This window comes from Orussus abietinus, unplaced genomic scaffold (assembly GCF_000612105.2).
Source record: "Orussus abietinus isolate OABI.00-Male unplaced genomic scaffold, Oabi_2.0 scaffold749, whole genome shotgun sequence".
NCBI classification, from domain to species: Eukaryota; Metazoa; Arthropoda; class Insecta; order Hymenoptera; family Orussidae; genus Orussus; species Orussus abietinus.
Window position 1 is genome coordinate 1 of NW_019394890.1, and position 19,119 is coordinate 19,119.

Genomic DNA, 19,119 nt, shown 5'->3' on the forward strand with positions numbered 1-19,119 from the left:
TACGATCCACAATGAGAAAAATACGACCCGCTCCAGTAGCACATCACACAAAAGGAACAACATTTGTTCGCGAAACATTATACGCATGTTCACACGTATTTATCCGTGTTGATGCGACCAGACGACCACTCGAAAATCCGTACGAGGGTCCATATGAAGTCTTAGAAAGGATTAACGACAGAGTCTTCAAAATAAACATAAAAGGAACTCCGACTACAGTCTCGATTGAAAGACTTAAACCGGCATTCACAGAAAAGGACGTTCCGGGTACAATCGAACCGTCATTGAGCCATCAAAAAGACACTCGCACATATTCAAGGACACAAAAGCATGTCCGGTTCGCGCCCTGAAATTGCGGCGCACAGGGGGGAATATCGTGGCGTCAGCACCTAGGACAACGGTACCGCATACACGGTTCAGGCAAACGCCGCAAGCGGCGCTCCGATAGGACAACGTGCAAATACACCTTAGTCCGCCGTGTAGATATATAAGTAGTAAAAAAAGTAAAAAGTCTAACGACGGAATTACCGCCAAAAATGTGTGCTCTATCAAAGCTGTAATAAAAGAAAGTTTATGTACGCCAAATGGGTTTAATAATAAGTATTGTGATAACGTCCATAGTGTTTTATTCATCATTAACGGAATAAATGCTAGACGAGCGAGTCGGGTAAAAATAGTGCTAACACGCATGTGGCCGAACGCGCCATAGCACTATACGACTCGTTCGCCTATTATTTATTTTTGTTAATGATAAATAAAACACTGTATCGACATAATTACAGTATTTATTATTAGGCCTATTTGGCATATATAAACTTTCTTTTGTCACAAACTTAATAGACCGCGCTTTTGCAGTACTTCGTCGTTAGACTTCTCTTCTTCTTGTGTTGTGTATATCTAACTACACGGCGAATTAAGGTGTGTTTGCGCGTTGCCCTATCGAAGCGCCGCTTGCGGCGTTAGCCTGAACTGTGTATACGGGTACAGTTGTCCTAGCTGCTGACGCCACAATATTCCCCCTTGAGCGCCGCAATTTCAAGGCGCGAACCGGACATGTTTTTGCGTCCTTGAATATGTGCGAGGAGTGTCTTTTTGGTGGCTCGATAACGGTTCGGTTGTATCCGGAACGTCTTTTTCTGTAAATGCCGGTTTAAGTCTTTCAATCGAGACTGTAGTCGGAGTTCCTTTTAGGTTGGTTTGAAGACTCCGTCGTTAATTTTTTCTAGGACTTCATATGGACCCTCGTAAGGATTTTCGAATGGTCGTCTGGTTGCATGAACATGGATAAATACGTGTGAACATGCATGTAATGTTTCGTGAACAAATGTTGTTCCTTTTGTATGATGTGCTATTGGAGCGGGTCATATTTTTCTCATTATGGATCGTAGTTTCTCTAAAAAGATGAGGGGTTGATTAGTAGGTGTCACACCTATAAAGAACTCACCTGGGAGACGACATGAGGTTCCATAAACGAGTTCTGCTGCAGAGGTATTTAGATCCTGCTTGATACTTGTTCTCAGTCCAAGAAGAACTGTGGGAAAGGTAGAGTTCTAAATCCAGTAAGTTACGTCAGAAACGAAGAGAAATTCCCGGTAATTTATTGGTAATTTCTCCAAAGCCTTTTTTATCGAGAAATTATGAGAATTTTAATTTTTCAACAGAGCGAACGAGAGGTTTCGATTAGCTATAGAGAAACATCGTAGAGAGGAATTTCCATTGTACGTTCTTCATAGCCAATCAAAACCTCCCATTCGCTTCGTCGCAGAATGAAATATCAGTTCGTTTGAAATAAATGGCGTGGAATTTTCCGTGAAGTTGTACATACGTGAATATTTTTGACTGGAGCTAAATACGACCCTATAATCAATATTTTCTAATAGTAATTATTACTCTTTAGGTTGAACTTTGAAGTTGATTGGAAAAAAAAAGTTATTTAAACGAAGAAACCTAAAGTATAAATAACAAAATTAACGTTCTCTTAAATTCTCAATGTTCCCGGTAACTTACGGTATGTTTCACAGTTATCTTCTCCAATTTAATGTTACCGAGAATTTTCGAGCTCTAGGGAAAGGTGTCAATCCATTGAGTGTTGGCGTGACACATAATGGCGGCTTTTAATGAACGATGTCACCTTTCCACCATGTCATTGGCACATGGATGATATGCTGTTGTATTAATTTTCTTTGTATGTTGTACCTACTAGTTTTGCTAGTGCTTGAAATAATTGTGATTCAAATTGAGATCCTTTATCTGTAGTGATAACTGATGGTGCTCCAAATCTTGCGATCCATGTTGAATAGAAAGCGTTAACTATGGTTTCCGCTGAAATGTCCGCAATGGGTACTGCTTCAGGCCAGCGTGTAAATCGCTCTATAATTGTGAGGCAGTATTTGAATCCTTTTACTAGTGGTAATGGACCAATGATATCGATGTAGATGTGACGAAATGGCAATTTTCTCTGGAATGGTACGAGAGGGCAGCACAGGATGCGATCGCGCGACCCTGCCAGTGAGCAATCTCCCAACTCATCTCTGGCTGAATGGGCTCATGAGTCTATCTATTAATGTTTGTACTTTATGCTCAATGGTTCCCCGTTCCAGGTTCCAGTGTCCCGCGATGACAGTAGGAGTCAGTAGGAGTTGCTCCATGGTTGTTTCCAGAGCGGCGAGGATGAGCGGCGGCAAACCATGGCGTATGTTAACGTTGCCGAATGGAAGACGGATCAAGTGTGCGAGTGGTTAAAAGGTGCGAAAAAAGGGTTAACCTCTTGCAGGAATGTCCTTCGTGCGATTGGGATGCAAGAGTACCGATGTCACGCGCGCCTTGAGAATCGGATGTTTCCACTTCCTGTATACGCCCTCGAATGTCGTCGCTCCTGGTCACAGAGACCACTGATTTTCAAATCATTTTCATTTTTCGCATTTCACTCAATAATTATAATTAAAAATTAATTTCCATTTCTTCGGAAATTTCTGTCATTGGTTAAATAAACTGTACCACTTAAACATTTTGCCACAACGGCTAATTAGCAGAACAGCATAATGGATTTTAATTTGACAGAAGTAATTAGAGCGTAGACTTTTAATTGAACCCATGCTCTCCGCTGTCCCTTTATATGCTTATATTTGTCTCCATTGGTCGTTGGTAGTTTTAGTTACGGAGATGTCGCAGAAGTTTATAGAAATGTGATGTTTTTGTTTTTTGTAAATCACTAAATACTAACTTCATTATTGATTTAGTATGTTTCTAGCTGAAAACATGAAATATTCTTTTTGCATTTGTATAAGTTATTTTTAATGCTATTTTATTTTAATTAATCAATCACATTTTCTTCTCTTCATTAATAGGCTTGGATAATTCGGTGCTGCCTTACGTTCATAGTTTCACAAATCACAGTGTGAATGGACAGCAACTTTTAAACCTAAGGCCTGAAGATTTGGAGCACCTTGGAGTGTTGAAACTTGGCCACCAAGAAATCATCCTTGAGGCTGTTGAATACCTACGTAATTTCCACTATGAACTTGACCGAGAAAACCTGCAACTCTTGGCGTTACGGCTTAGTTGTCAAGCATATAGTCTGCACAATGAATTATGTCGTCAGACCGATTCCAAACCTGTCACAACTCAAACATTATCCGACGTAGCATCAGTGGTGACAGCAGTAAAGCCATTAGTACGATGGCTCGATCGACCACCATTTAGTGGACAATTAGAGTACAATGATAAGAAAGCAGAACTACTCAAATTGTCCCTGGAGATGGCGACCTGTGCACAGCGAGACAGATTTGCTGATAAGCCCATCGAAGAAATTAGAACCACTTGTGGACAACTAGCAAAGTTAGCGGACTACATTATCCGAGACATTGCCGATCCAATGATCTTGCAACCTGCTAGTCTGGACTTGGCGACACTGAAGAAGAGGCCTGGTGACGATCTAGTAATAAAGGCTTCTTTAATTTTATCATTGTATGCACTTTAAATTTTTCTGATGGACATAGTTATTAATTGAGGAAAATATGTAAATGATTTTTCTGGTCATTGCAAGATGCTGTTAAACTCGTTACAAAAGTTTATCATTGACAAAATAAGCACTGTTCCGATTCAGCTGCATTTATACTATTGTTTTTTTGTACAGTTTGCTAATCTAAATAGAATGTCATCTCCTGTTAATTATTTCTATTAGTAACAGGAAATGATTTTTTCCTTGTTTTATTGTTGTATCATTGACTTTAAAGCTAGCAATAACATTTCCATAATTAGAATATTCCAGTCTGAATAATCTAGTCATTTCCCTTTCTTTTGAAAATAACCGATCCACCACATCCTGCCCAGATAACGAGAGACAAGCTCCAATTTACCTACACATGTGAACGTCATTGATTGTAACTTCCTTTCCAGATAACAAGTACATTGTCGCTATATTGCGTTTATACAATGGAACTCCCACAACCATGCAATCGTGTTCTTTAAACTTGTCAGCATTCTCTGTTTATAGGGATTTTACATTCTACCATCATTCCACGGGGCACATCAAGTAGCAGAAATAAAATTTGGATCAGCAGCTCATCAGTGTGGGAAAATGGAAGAAGGCGATGAAATAGTTCAGGTAAGTACCGCAAAACTTAGTAGTGAATTTGCGCAACCTGTTGATGCAATCTTTTATTAACAGTTCAATCTATGCGTAAACAAGGTAATGACAGTAAAAATATTTGTTGTTTCCATGTTTGTAGTACATGGTGTACAAGTACTGTCTCTAATATAACATTGATTTTACATATATGTTTTATTAATTAGGTAAATTACCAGACAGTTGTCGGATGGGAAAGAAAAAATGTACTGGAGTTGTTTCGTGAAAGTCCAGCAGAAGTCCTGTTAACTTTAAAACGTAGACCGAGGCACACAAAAGTTTATGGACAAATCTACATAAAACCGTACAGATTGCCGAGTAATAAGAAAACACCATACACAACTCGATGGCAACATAACCTTCCATCACCTAGACCGGAGCTACTCACCATCCCTGATTTTACAATGCCACTGCCCAGGTGCTTACTTAACGAATTTATAAACAGGAACATGATAGTTTTCTACCTATTTTCTATTATGTCAATAAGTGATCCCATATCCATTCGTTTTTAATCATTGGTTATATCATGGAGATAGCCTTAGGATTAAAATCAAAGAGTCTTTAATTTTCCATTAATTTTTACTTTGACATTAATTAAAAATAATATTTAAGGTCATCGTTTAATTTTGAAGGGCTTTTTCTTAAACCGAAATGTTTTATTGTAGAAATACACCTAAAGATCCCAGCCCAGAACCGACAAGTATCCTGGACACTGTAAACATGCTAGACACAATGATCACTGACAGTAGCGATTCCGATAGCGAGGTCGATCCCCCGTCATCCGTGCGCCTTTATTCCACGAAGCCAAGAAACTTGGTCCAGCGGAGAGCAACAATAACTGGAGCAAGCCCAACGACGAAGCACAGTCTTGATTTAGAGCGTTTCTGGCGCGAATTGAAGCAGGAACACAGCACAAGCTTCCAACTGCGAGACAAGGCTGCATCCTGTGCCCATGGTTTGGACAACGTCCCCTCAAGTATTAGACCTCAGACTTGCATGGGTATCGAGCAGTCGAAAAGGCGAAAAAAAGTGGAAGAACAACAGCTAGACGAGAAGAAAGTGCACTTCCAGGAAAAGTCTGGGGATGTGATCTGCACCTCGTCAGAAGAGAGCGAAAAGTCGTTGAAAGACTGGAGGACTGTTGACGGCTCAAAAGATGATACTCGAAAAAATGAACCCTTGGATCCCAATCAAGTATGTTGTCAGAACTCAACGAACGTAGATATTAATAATATAAACGTTAAGAACAATGCGAGTACTCAGCAGGCAAACTCGGAGAAAAGCACGGAAGTTGTCAATGATGGTGATAACAAGACACGGAGCAATACTCGACGTAAAGAACGTGGCAAGTTGGATAAGAGCCATAGCACTCCGGCCTATGATCTCACTGAGGTAGATTTTCTGGAAAGAAAAACTGCCACTTTGGAGAACCGGCCTAAGTTTCGACCACCAACCAGTATGCCACGAAGCGTACCTAGTATTATCTCTAAAAAGACTGATTCGCAGGAAAATGCAGAAAGTTGCAGTAACGAGATCGATAATAGTTCAGCTGTGGGCTCGGAAAGTGCAACCGGAGTAGTGGGGGCTAACAAAGTGGAATGTAATTCCAACTACTCCGATGTTGACAGAAAACAGTCTACGTCAATGGCATCCAGTTCTGCAGACTTAGTTAAAAGTGTTGTACATATTAAAGTCTCCGACGTCGATGAAGCCAGTTGCAGTGAAGTTAGCCAAAGCAATAGCGACAGTATCACGCATCCTGTAAATAATACTTGTGGATCGAGCAGTGAAAACCATAGGATTGTCAGGAATCGAATCGACAGACCAGGAACTGATCCTGAAACTTCGGAAGAAGGCTCTGAATTGAATCGGGAGAGTAGCAATGAAAAGACCGAATCTACGGAGAGCTATAACGAAGGCACCGGAAGCAGTAGCGAAGGAGATGTGACATTCAAAAAGTTTGGTGCTATTCTGCAAACCATTGACTGTGCCTTAATGGAGCACTCAAGGCTCATCGAGAAGAAGGCCTTGATCCAAGCTTCGGTTGACAATATGGCCACTTCGACAGAGAAACAAATCACTGTGCACAATACTTCTCTCAAACCTAATTCAGTTAGTGATATTCAAATACCTCAGGAAAACCAGAGTACTCCTCCGCAATGTTCTTGCAGTAGTAATATGAACTCGTGCTGTAGGAATTATGGTGCCTTGCAGACTTGTACATGTTCTGGGTGGTCGAAAAATAAGGCTGCCAAGAAACCTGAAATAAAACCCAGACTCACTCCTCCAGAGCCTCCTCCTAGGAAATACTTCACAAAACCTGCTCCATTGAACTTGAACCTATCGAACAGTCCTAACTTACCCGATACTCTGGAGAGACCAAAGGCTCCGCAAAAGCCCTCTACTAGCAGAGAGCTTGGTAAAGTGGAACAGTTTGTGGAGCAACATAAACCCGAAGGCTTTGACACTAGACATAAGAATGATCATCTGGAAACTTATCGAGAATTTGTAGAGAAGTCGATGGATTTTATTGATGAGCCGACCACTCCGATCAACGAGTGTAGTTATACGGAGATTTTTGAGAACCAGTTGAAGGATGATAGGAATAGATATGATAAGTTCGATGAAGACCGATCCAATGGGATGAGCCATTTTACCATGGATCGGTGTAGATCTGAATGTCTTGCCAGAAATGCGGATTCTCCGGACGGTGTAGGATGTTCTAGGCAGAACCAATCTCCAGATTTGAAAACTAGGACTATAGAAAAGGACAAACATCCTGAGAAAGGAGTTGTCAATAGAGCTATGATGGTTGCCAGAAGCATCGGTCTACCAGGAACGTCAAACAAGTCCTCTGGCTCCAGTCCTCGAATCAGTAGAAAGCGAAACATGTTGCTCGCAAGTAAGGACAATAAACTGTAAAATATTTAATACATTTGTTTTCGGTAGTTTGTTTCACATGGCTTAATTGTTGGAATACTTGTTATTACTTTTAGAAAGACGAAACGTTTCAGTGAAAGATATCGGAGCAGGCGATTTGGAGGGGTGGTTGACGTATAGAAGTCGGGGTGCTGGAGGAGCCTGGGCCAGAGCTTGGTTTATACTCAAAGGTTCTTTCCTTTATAGGTATTGTTATTTACTCTTTTTTTACTTTCTTCTAAGTCTCGTTTCGACTATTCATTTATCTCGTCATCCCTTAGAACAAAATTTCTTTTAACCCGAAGCATTCCAAAGCGAGGCTCGCAAAATTGTAACTTTGGTTTGTAATATCCTCTATATATGGTATACTTATTTTACTTTATAGATTCAAGACGCAGGATAGTACAAAAGCAGATTGCTTGATAGCTTTAACTGGATTTACCGGATCCCAAGCTGCCGAAGTAAAGTCTAGAAAGTTTGCCTTCAAAGTCTATCACACGGGTACGGTATTTTATTTTGCAACCGATGCTGAAGATTCTCTGGGAATATGGCTTGATGCCATCAACAAAGCCACTTTGGGCACCGATAGTCACAGCCAGATCAGTGGACTGTTCAGTGAAACAGATGAAAGTGACTGTGAGAACAAGAGTAGGACAAAGGGTGTCCAGACTCCAGAATCGAAGCCAAGTCGAGAGAAGATTTGTGGTTCTCTGAAAAAAGCTACTAGAAAGGAACCCGGCTTTAAGGAACACGAGATGAGTGGTGCTAGTTTGGATAGGAAGTACTTGAGATTTTTGGGTGCCCGAAACCAAAATGTTCCAGTGCCAACAGCTCAATTCAGAAGCTATCGAAGAGTGTTACCTACATCTACTCCGAATAGGTGAACAGTGATGAAAGAGATTAGTGTAATCGAACCTTACAAGTGTCCTTTTATTTATCAATGTCTTGTGTGGAATTGTTTAATGGAAAATATTTACGCGAATGTGAATTGAGAAAAATAATTAATTTCAGAAAACAGGAATCGATACCAAACATAGCGGATATGCAAGTGACTGTAGCAGGCAGTACATTTTATGGACTCAGCTCGTCTCAAAGTGCTTCCGATGTGCCAACTAGTCAAGAAATGGCTGATTACCGGCGAACAGCGGATAGGTAATATTTTTCACAAGAGATTATCAACGAGAGACGCCTAGTGTTTCTATTTTCTTTTTCCTTTTTTCTAAGAATGAACTAGCACTAATGAGCTATCCTCTTCCGCTTAACTTTCCCTCGATCACAATCTGCTTCTAACAAAACGCTCAATTTTGCCAAAAACTAATTGACTTCTCGCTCAAGATAACGATGTTACTACTGTTGTAATAAATTGTTTACCATTTCGACGAGAGGTGTACATTCATTTTGTATGTTGACAACTTGTGCACGTCATGACCTAACTACGTATTCAACCTGGCTGCATCGTACCTAACTAATCAACCGATGAGTGCGTTCTTTGCATGTAAAATCTATTTGCGTGCAGATTCTATGGCAATAGGTAAGTCACAAAACGCGCTGCCTCTGTAAAAAGATAGTATATTTCTTTTTTCATTTGTGATTTTTTCACATAAAAAAGAATATATAAAAACATTCGGTTAAGGATATAAATGTCTAATTAGGAAATTCTTTAGTTAATCTTGGTTGCATTTCATTTTATTTATTACAGCAGAAGCCTTCTGGTACGCGTTTACTTTTTATTATAACTAATTATTTGTGTAATGTTAAACTTCTTTTTCGAAATCAGACTAATTATTTACAATTGTGTTTGATGGAATAAGTTGAAATTTTGGGATAACTCTTCTAAATAATTCGGAAGGTGTTATTCAATCTGTAGAGGAATAATTTTAGAAGCAAATTATTCCGTTCCGTGTATATTGATAAATCTTTTATTTGAAATTAAATGTACATATTTACGTTTCTCCTTGAAATTAAACTGACGAGTTACTTTGCTTTAAGATGTGGTAATAATGATTTTAATAAAATTCTAAAATTCCTTAAAATTGTCCAGATATTGGGTTGAAACATTCTTGATATATTAAATAAATAAAAACTGATCAAATATCTTTCCTGATAGGTCTCAGAGTACTCGAGAGAGAAGGCCTGATGAGATATCGAACACCGTAACTCTGGAAGAATTTGTATCTTCAAGCCTGGACGAAGAACGTCCCCGGACTATTGGTTATTCCTCATCGTCTTCTCATACAACTCCATTGACCAGCGATCACGTCCATGTGAAGCATAGGAATTTCGATGATGGAACATTAATGTATGACTCTACCCACTCCAGGAGCATCTCACCCAGCAACGGAGTGCCCTACGGGCAAAATATCCTAAGCTACGAAGATAGAAAATCCATGAATACTGTACCTCCTCGCGGTTTGTCCCGAACAGTTGAGGACGTGAATGCACACAACAGATCCCTAGAATTATCTAGGGATCAGAGAAGAACGTACAGCCAAGAGGATGAGAATGGCATGCGAATAGTTGAGAAATCCTTCGTCAAGCTGAAGCAACCGGGGTGTCTTCAGAAGAAATCCTGGCAACCAAGTTGCACTCAGCGAGCAGATTTTGGTAGGCAGCAACAAGATGCTGCCTCTTATGCGATGAGACAAAAAGATTGGTCAAGAGGCAATGACTCGAAATATACAAAGAGCTGGTCGCATTCACAGTCCGGAGAGTGTTTGGAAGGGATTCAAAGTCAGATCAGAGCAGTGGAATCTTTGCGAGTCAGTGATGCCAGGATCTATGGGCCTACGATACTTCCTAGGCCTGAGTTAAAATGTCACTCTAGATCGAAGGACTTTGACTCACTTCTAAGAGAACCTGCAAGTGTAGAGTCCATTGTAGATGTCAGTTCGACTCCAAGGAAATTGGTCAGGAATGATGGTAAATAGAGTTAGTTATTCATCGTTAACCCTAAAAAGTTATAAATACCAAATGGTATCGATAACTTTTTCATTTGTTTTATAATCACACCTTTCTTTTTATATTCTTTACACAGGGTATTCAGGGTCCAGTAGTGACTTGGCATGTCGAACCTCCTCGGAGACTTTACAGCGGACCAAAAAGGAAGCACTTCTGACTCGTAAGGGCAGTTTCAATCTAATAGATCGTCGAGATCTTCGCGCCTCTGCAGATAAACATTGGGTGGACTCGTTGAGGCGCATTGATAGACACGAAAATGTCGAGAAAAATAGATTAAAGAACGTAGCTCAGTATCAACCTCCACCGATACCAAACTCACCTTTCGAGCCAGATGGTATGAGACCAGCGTTTGAGATGCACCTGGATAAGAGCGAGCATGTTCAAAAGCCTAACAGGTTTAAGAGTTTATTCGGATCCAGAAGTCCTCAAAAGCCGAACACATTGGACCTTCCCAAAGAACCCCAAAAAACCCTCTTAGGTATAACAGCTATAGTGTATAAAAAATACAATTGCATCCTTATGTATATATTATATCCAGTATTATATAATTACATTTATTTTACTTACGTATGGAGTTTGATTTGAGGAGCAAATTGTAATGGCATAATTGAATACAGGTTCACCAAGGCTGCACAGAGCATTGTTCCGAGACAAGACCAGTAGTCAGCAAGATCAGAAAGCTAACCGATCCAACAGCCAAAGTCCGGGGGATAGTGGAATAAGTAGATCGTTGAGTTCATTCAGTGGAGCCAGTCAATCGCAGACACTTAGCAGAAGTTTCAGCTCGATAAGTTCAGCCAGTGATTGGAGTCCAGACACCCCAACTTTAAATCCAGTGAACCAAATGGCCAAGGTATGGAAATGAACTGTGGGGTTTTTTTTATTTATGAATGTATTAGAATATTAATAATTATTATTATTATAAATATCAGTAATACTAGTTTAATACTTATTAGGTTCCATGTTCTGCGATTCAGACAGCCTGCAAAAGGAAATTGAACAATACAAAGAGGAACTCGCTGACTCCTCCTACGTTACCATATATTCCACCACCAACGTCACCACCTCCAGATTATCCAGGTCTCGAGTATCCACCAGTTTTCGAGCCTGGAACTTATTCTTTAACCGATGCCTCGTTACTAAGAATGAGGAACAAAAGTCAGAATAACATTGAGCAATAATGAAAAATTCCTAAGGTTTTAGAAATTCAAGAAATTGATACACTGAAAAATCTGTAAGTAAATTAAGTATCAGTAATCAGGAATTGCTTCGCAGTAAGTCTTTCGGGTTCCTTAGTCGTCTTAAGTAATGGCAAGAGTACATACACGCATGTCATACATGCGGTGTATTATTATTTACGAGTGACTAGAGTAATGTCTCGACAAGGATTTGGATATTCTATTTTATTGATTTAATTTTAATTATGCATAGGAAATTGTATACCACTTCAAAAACGCGCACAATTTTATGTGCCATGATTGAACGATATAATTTTTTGCTTCTCTTTCAATGTCGCTTTCAACTAGCTGCGACGGGCCTAATTAAACATTTTTAGATATCTATTTTAATAAATTTAGAAGTTAGCGATTCGACTCTGGGAAATGAAATATGTAGGGGAGATTTTTAAAGGCGCACGTCCAATTTTTTGGAAAACGGTGATATGTATTCTATCGTATGCAATTTATTGTTGTCAAAATAATAATTTATCCAGGTCCACGTTAAGACATTGAGATATGTTAATGCGTTATTGGAGATATTCACCAATGTCTTCTAAACACATAATAGTTCTTCGATTCTGAATTAACCGTCCATGTTGTGCCTGTGCGAAAATTTCTTACCTGATAATGTAGAATAGGTGTAAGATCATTTTAAGAATGGCCCTCTGGGAACTTTTGGTAGAATCAAAATTTAAGTTAAGGTGATGTGAAAGTGGCGTCGAAGAGGTTTTGTTTATAAAACATTTCTCCCTACACGGTTTACCGAATAGTTTGAAACCTTACAACGTGAATAGGAAGACTATAAGAAAGGTCCTGAAACTCATGGAATTTCAATTCTTTTCAAATTTGTTTATAGGTATTTTAAAAATAGTTTATAAAAAATGAAATTTCGCCAGTTTCAGGACCTACCTTAGGGTCTCCATAATCACGTTTTAAAGTATGAAACGATTTGAAACATCCAGTTCGCAGAAAAGTTTTATGAACGATTGCGCTTTCGGATGCCACTTTCACATCCCCTTAAAGGTAGTTCCATATTTCGTAGTGATCCTGAATGTTCTTCAATGAACAAGGAAGAAAACGTCCTTCACCTTTCCATATTTCTTTGGATAAACATAAAAAAATTTGGAAAGATATATTCTAATTATACCAATCAACAATGCTTTACCAAAACTCCAACTGTTTCCCTTAAGGCCAAGTTAACTGTGCCTAGTTCAACACGAGAAATATCTATTGCTCTCACTTAATATAAAGCTGCTTTCGTTATTATCAAAACGAGAGCTGGTCGTTGCTCAAACGAACTAATTCTTTGTTTTATCCTGCATATTTAGTCGCACACCCTGTTAGGATTACTAATTTTTTTTTATTCTGCGACAAACGAACACTTCGGTGTCACTACCTAGTGATAGTATTATATTTATGAAATATTATGTTCTAAAGCTTATTCAGATTCATGCTGACAAAGTATATCGAAGCAGATTTCCCGAGAGAATACGGTGAGATCGAACGTATAGGAAAGCTAGGGGGATATAAAAGTGGTATCTGAAGAGTCAATCGTTCATGAAACTTTCCTCCGAAATTCTTAAGCAGTTGAAATTTCATGAGTTTTAGGACCTTCCTTATACCCTCCATATTTATATTGTAAAGTTCGAATCGATTCAGTGCATCCACTTTGGAGAAAAGTTTCATAAACGAAGCCTCTTCGACGCCACTTTTACACCACCTTAACGGAGAATACAGCGAGGAAGACCATAAGCAGTAACCGAATCTTGAGATTTCTTGTAAAACGAATGTTTCGTTTTTTAGTTTTGTTACATTAATTAATATAAATTAAGTTTAAAAAAAAATGTTGAAATATGAATGTGAAATTTGAAAAGCTTTATGATAGGATGAAACGAATTAGCGACTGTAGAAATACCGATCTTTTAGTGGTAGCTATAATAATTTATGGAAAGGCGATGCTTAACTATTCCTTATTGTATTCGCTCGCATTCATTGTATTCTCCCGACAAGCTGTATAGTCGCCGAAATTGAAAGAAGCCGAGGCACAGCAGTGCTTCCTATTAACAAATACGTTTATACTAATCTTTATGATAGGGATATTGTAAAAATATCCCAATGATTTTAGTGAATAGCGTGCACTTGACTTATAGAGGTAGAGCAAACTCATCACTAAAATATTATATCCTCAAGGTTTCCAAATACTGTGAATACCATTTCATGATACGGTATACGTTATAAGTAGAGTATTAATATTATTAATTGTAAGACTCGATCGAAAGTGCCTTCTCAATTGATATTTTAGAATTACGTGCTCGTTGCGCGCTCTATACGTTTACTGATTTTGATAAAGGATATTTACCACGGAGTAGAGTTGGGTAAAGTTTACATAATATTGTATTTAAGGTATGAATAGGTCCGAGTATGATTTTAAGGACCACATAGAAGCTCCAGGACACTTTGAATCGTTGTTGGCAAGTCCTTGATAATTCTTATAAATTCTTAGAAGAGTGAAAGACCGTTCAAAGAGTGTATTACCTTGTGTATATTAATTTGCCCAACACTGCGAGTGAAGGAATCTTTATAAGTGACGATATCATAACACAGCCAATCGCTAAGGTCCAACTGATAACGTAATTTTGCAATAACTGTAAGCACTTATTGACCTAATGTAAAGAATATTAGACCAATTGACAGGCTGAACGTATCGCTCGAGAGTTGTAATTTCATTAACTTCGAGACTGGATCCTTGTCAAGTCTCCTGACAATCGGACGACACGTTGACATTTGGTATTCTTAATTCGTGCGAATTGTCAACGCGCTCCTCCATAAATTGACTTACTACTAAATCATTCTATGCGCCTACCGATGTATATTTATAAATTAATCGTTGTACAATATACACTAATCGGCAAAGTTGTTTATCCTTGTTAGACATTTACAAATAAGTTATATACAGTATTAACTGTACAATGAAAAGTATTTAATGGCAATAAGACTCGTCCAGAAAGTGACCGTGTGTGTGTATTTACTTTCGCACATTAATCGTTACACCATATCTCCAGATTTATATTCTAAATCTCTGGTCTGTTTACTTCGCGTTGAGGTTAGATATTTACTTTTTTTCCCTATATTTCTTGCTCTTCCAACGGTCGATCGTCATTAAATCGTTCGCAGTGTGCTACTTGAGACTAGATAACACGCAACTGATTTAGATTAAATGTAAATTAATATTTAAATATTGAGCAGGAGTATTTTTATACCAATGGCCGGAATAATAACTGGCCCAGGGGGCCATATCGTGGGAGCTGCAATTCAAGCTCTCGTCGGTGGAATTCCTTTGGGTGAAAATGGCTCCAAAGCTTTAAACGTGCTACGTGATGTCGGGGTTCCAACTCCACCACCCAGTTGGTTCACACCGAAGAAATCTGATGAGCAGAAGGCCCGAGAGGTCTACGACAAGTTGGAAATGCATCTTGACGGTGCTCTTAAAGTCTTGAAGCCTGCAATGGAAATCAAGAAGATTTTGGAAAATGAACGCAGTTTGTCAGCTGATCGTCCTCAATCACGTATTAAATGTTTAAAGCAAATTGATCTCACTCCGTGAAGTCTCTTAATTTTATTTAAATTTACCACGTGCCTAGGTTGAGTTGGAAAAATTCAAAAGTATATTTACACAGTCAATATGTTTACAATATTTCTAACAATTGTGCGGCCTTCCTATTGATGTTGATATATTATTCATTCCGAGTTAAACATTTTATATGGTCCTAAATGTTTTTCATTGAAGTTAAAAGTGGTGCAGTCTTACCGTAAAATTGATGTTCCTTTAGCTAGTTTCTTTATACTAATGAAATGTTAATTTTTATACAGAACCTTCAGTAGTGCCTGCACAGTATTACACACCTCAAATACCGCAGAAGCTGTATCGGGATAAATCACATTGCCAGAACAAAGAGAAATCAACATTGGAGAATAAGAACTTAGTCAGCATAGGCAAGGGAGATCCTTTGAGCAAGGTAGCTGTAAAATCGAAGATGCAAATGAAACTATAAGAGGGTTGAAAAGTGTTTGGAATTATTTTTAATAATGAACAGGTACAGAACATCTTGGATGCGATCACTCCACCGGCACGAAATGAAAAGACTCCATCTCCTTTGTCAAAGGATGTGAAAAATAATCTGATTGAATACTCGCACAAAGTAAAATATTCCAGGGAAAATCACGTATCCAAATCAGAGGCCTGCATGATTTATCGAGAACCTTGTGTAATCAACGAATGTGAAAAATCTCCATGTAAGGAATCTATGCCAAAGAATGCTAAGGGCTGTCAATGCTATCGAAAAAGTAACAAAGAGGTACGATGTAAGAGAATGAAAAAATGAAAAGAGAAACTTGTTTTTTTTTATATATTTGCTGTGCAAAATGATCCCTGATGCTTGAACATTGGTATATCGTCACATGTATTTTATTTTTCTATGTAAACGATACGTTATTAAATAATATTTGATAAAACGAATACAAGTGGAATTATATGATAATATGAATGTGAAGTGGTTAAAGTCAAAAACGCCGTACGATTTCACAATATAAGTATTTTATTGAGTTTACTTTACAAGTTCTTTCTCCACACGATGGAAAAGTATACGTAGCACTTCCGCCTATCTGTTAACGTGCTTCTTTTTTTTTTATAATTGCAATAATAATGCTACTCATACGGTAAAGGAAATATACCCTTAAATCGGTCGAAGGACTTCTCACTCAGTAATGTATAAAACGTGTTAATACATCTATGGACAAGAGCGGAAGTATAAAGTGGCATTCGTTGTTCCAAAAATGTCTCGACCGAGACAATGATCGAAATTGAATCTAAGTCTTGTAATTATATTTCAAAATGAACGTTCACGCGACACATATGCGTGACAATATTAAAATCGTGTCGTAAGTAATTAAAATAAATACAAGTACAGAGCCTTGTAAAAAAAATATTTCCTGTGATAAAATGTAAATTTCCTCCCGAAAAAAAGAAAAAGAAAAAAAAAAAAGAAATAATATCCGGAAAGTAATAAATATACTTTCATTCAACTTTTATTAATTTCCATGGATAAACATTTCCTTTGGCGTGACCACGGAACCGAATTGTTAAAATAAACAACAAAATAAACATTCAAGTTACGCCAAACCTTAGCGATTAGTAATTTATTAATAACGGTTCGACGTTTGATCCGATAAGTTTATACTTCCAAGATAAGAAGAAAACATTTTGGTGTTAAGAGCAACAGTGCACGAGATTTCCACGACATAGCAGCGTAAGGGAATCAATTGTCTATTGAGCACAATAAATGACCAGAATGTAGTTATCGTAAATGATGTTGCTTCTCATAAATTACAATTTTCCACACATTTAGTGCAGCAACAAAATATCTTCTCTGGCGTCAGTTGGGAAGTCAGAACTGCAAAAATTCCCATAAGAGATTAACATACAAAATATAACAGGAAATTCGAGTACTTCCAATACCATGTACGAACAACGTAACAATGGAAACTCCTCTACCGCATTGCAGTTCCGAGTTGACTGGACATCTCCGAAATTTCGATTAAAATTATAATAAAATTACAACAAATTTTCTTATCATCGATATACATTAAGGCTAACGTAACCACGCAGAAATCTCCATCTCGATCTTGAGGGAATAAATGAAAAGTCCGCGGAACAAGTGAGACTGGAGCAAAGTTGCATGTGTGATAATAAATTATATGCCGCGCGCGTTTCCGCGTCCTTTAAGAGTAACGCATACCCACACGAAAATTCCTAACGATAAGCTTAAGAGAAAATTAATCGTCTTATGATGTACACAGAGCTCTATTAAGGTCTCATAAATCATAACAAACACTAGATAAACACAGATGCATATATAGTCGGAGCCTGAAAAGGTTTGAGTTATTAGTAAAAAGCAGATTACCTTTCAACCTTCTCCGATTTCAGTCGCATAATTTTCGATGCCCGCGCTGGATTATACCAAAAAGAAAAAACCGAGATAAACCTAATTGAACACGTAATAACACACCTTTACCAATGGAAAGCGATACAATTGATATCTCTAAGTCGCACGTCACTCCGAATACAAGGCACAAATAATTTCATGAAATTCAGTACAATGTACTCACACGTTATTCAAAAGCTTAACGATATTAGTTCCTTGATATGAAAATTAATGATACATTTACGTCGAGCATTTCACTAAAAACTCATCCTCGTTTCCCTCAAGGATGTTCTTGTCCAAGGTCGCCAATAATCGAGTGATTATTAGTGTAATATTTCCCACTGGCTAATCGATTAATTATCTCTGAATATTATCTCGCAAAATCATTCGCTAATTAGTCTGCAGCACAGAGCCATCACACGAGTACCTAGACAGCACGCTCGTTTCTCTATTTTCCTAGGAAATCATTCTTCTCTTCTCTCGTAAGTTTTCTCTTTTTTTTTGTTTCTTCTCTGTCCAGTAATCGAGTAACATTATACCATGACTCCTCGCTTAAACTTACTATGAAAATTATCCGATAGTTAGTGCATACTTGAGTATCTGGCCGATGTCCAGATTTATTCTGCTCCTAACTAATCTATTTTCCTTTCTACCTTTTTCTTCGTCAAAAATTCATTAACGAGTTGGGTAATGAATTAAGGCGTTCGCCGAAAAGAGACTTCCCCCGCATTTCGCGCGCTTCCTAAAATCTACAAGGATTTCCTTTTAGAAATATTGCAAAATCATATCTCTACATGACACCCCAATTATTGCAACAAAACTGATCGAGCCATCGGCGAGTTTCGCTCCGTTAACGAGTCGTTACAGTGACTTTCAAAATATCGTAAGCACTCCCAATATTTCAGGAAACTGGAAATATTGGAAATCATTGGAGCTTCCTTTACGCAGGATTTTCATTTGTCGATATCTTATAAACGATTCCACATACGTGGCTCTTCGCCCCCGGAACAGACGAAACGCAGAACCCCAGCTATCCATTAATTACAAAATAATTAGCAATAGCGCAAATGTGCAATGTCATTAGTGTCATTAGCTATCCTTCCTCCGTACTGCCTATCGGTAATTACGCTGCTCTAATGCTCTCAAGAATATGCCGTGCGATCCTTACTAATAATTTTTTTTTATACTATATACATACACCGGTTCTTTAATAGTTACTAATTATCTAAATTAGCATTCGTATCGCCGGAAAGAAACGGGGATTATTATCCACAAAATGAATCACATTTAACTTCGTCGTCACTGCACATGTAGCAATATTTTTGCCACGAATAGCACTACATTCTCTACTTCAATTATTGTAATAAAAATTTATCAGTTAATGCATCAAGAATTGCAAAGAAGTATTTCAAGGAAA

The 19,119-nt window shown here is 38.1% G+C and overlaps 2 protein-coding genes across 2 annotated transcripts; both read left to right on the forward strand.

Annotated features, from left to right (window-relative positions):
* The first annotated feature begins 2,611 nt into the window (after positions 1 to 2,611).
* Positions 2,612 to 12,485, forward strand: LOC105701420. The gene is made up of 12 exons (XM_012428154.1): positions 2,612 to 2,745; positions 3,348 to 3,937; positions 4,496 to 4,606; positions 4,795 to 5,045; positions 5,293 to 7,529; positions 7,624 to 7,753; positions 7,932 to 8,426; positions 8,558 to 8,698; positions 9,654 to 10,465; positions 10,581 to 10,982; positions 11,122 to 11,357; positions 11,461 to 12,485. The coding sequence occupies exons 1-12, from the start codon at positions 2,688 to 2,690 to the stop codon at positions 11,683 to 11,685; spliced, it is 5,688 nt and encodes a 1,895-aa protein (XP_012283577.1). The 5' UTR covers positions 2,612 to 2,687; the 3' UTR covers positions 11,686 to 12,485.
* Positions 12,486 to 12,643: 158 nt separating this feature from the next.
* On the forward strand, positions 12,644 to 16,237 carry LOC105701419. The gene is made up of 3 exons (XM_012428153.2): positions 12,644 to 15,287; positions 15,592 to 15,737; positions 15,816 to 16,237. The coding sequence occupies exons 1-3, from the start codon at positions 14,984 to 14,986 to the stop codon at positions 16,101 to 16,103; spliced, it is 738 nt and encodes a 245-aa protein (XP_012283576.1). The 5' UTR covers positions 12,644 to 14,983; the 3' UTR covers positions 16,104 to 16,237.
* Positions 16,238 to 19,119: the final 2,882 nt, after the last annotated feature.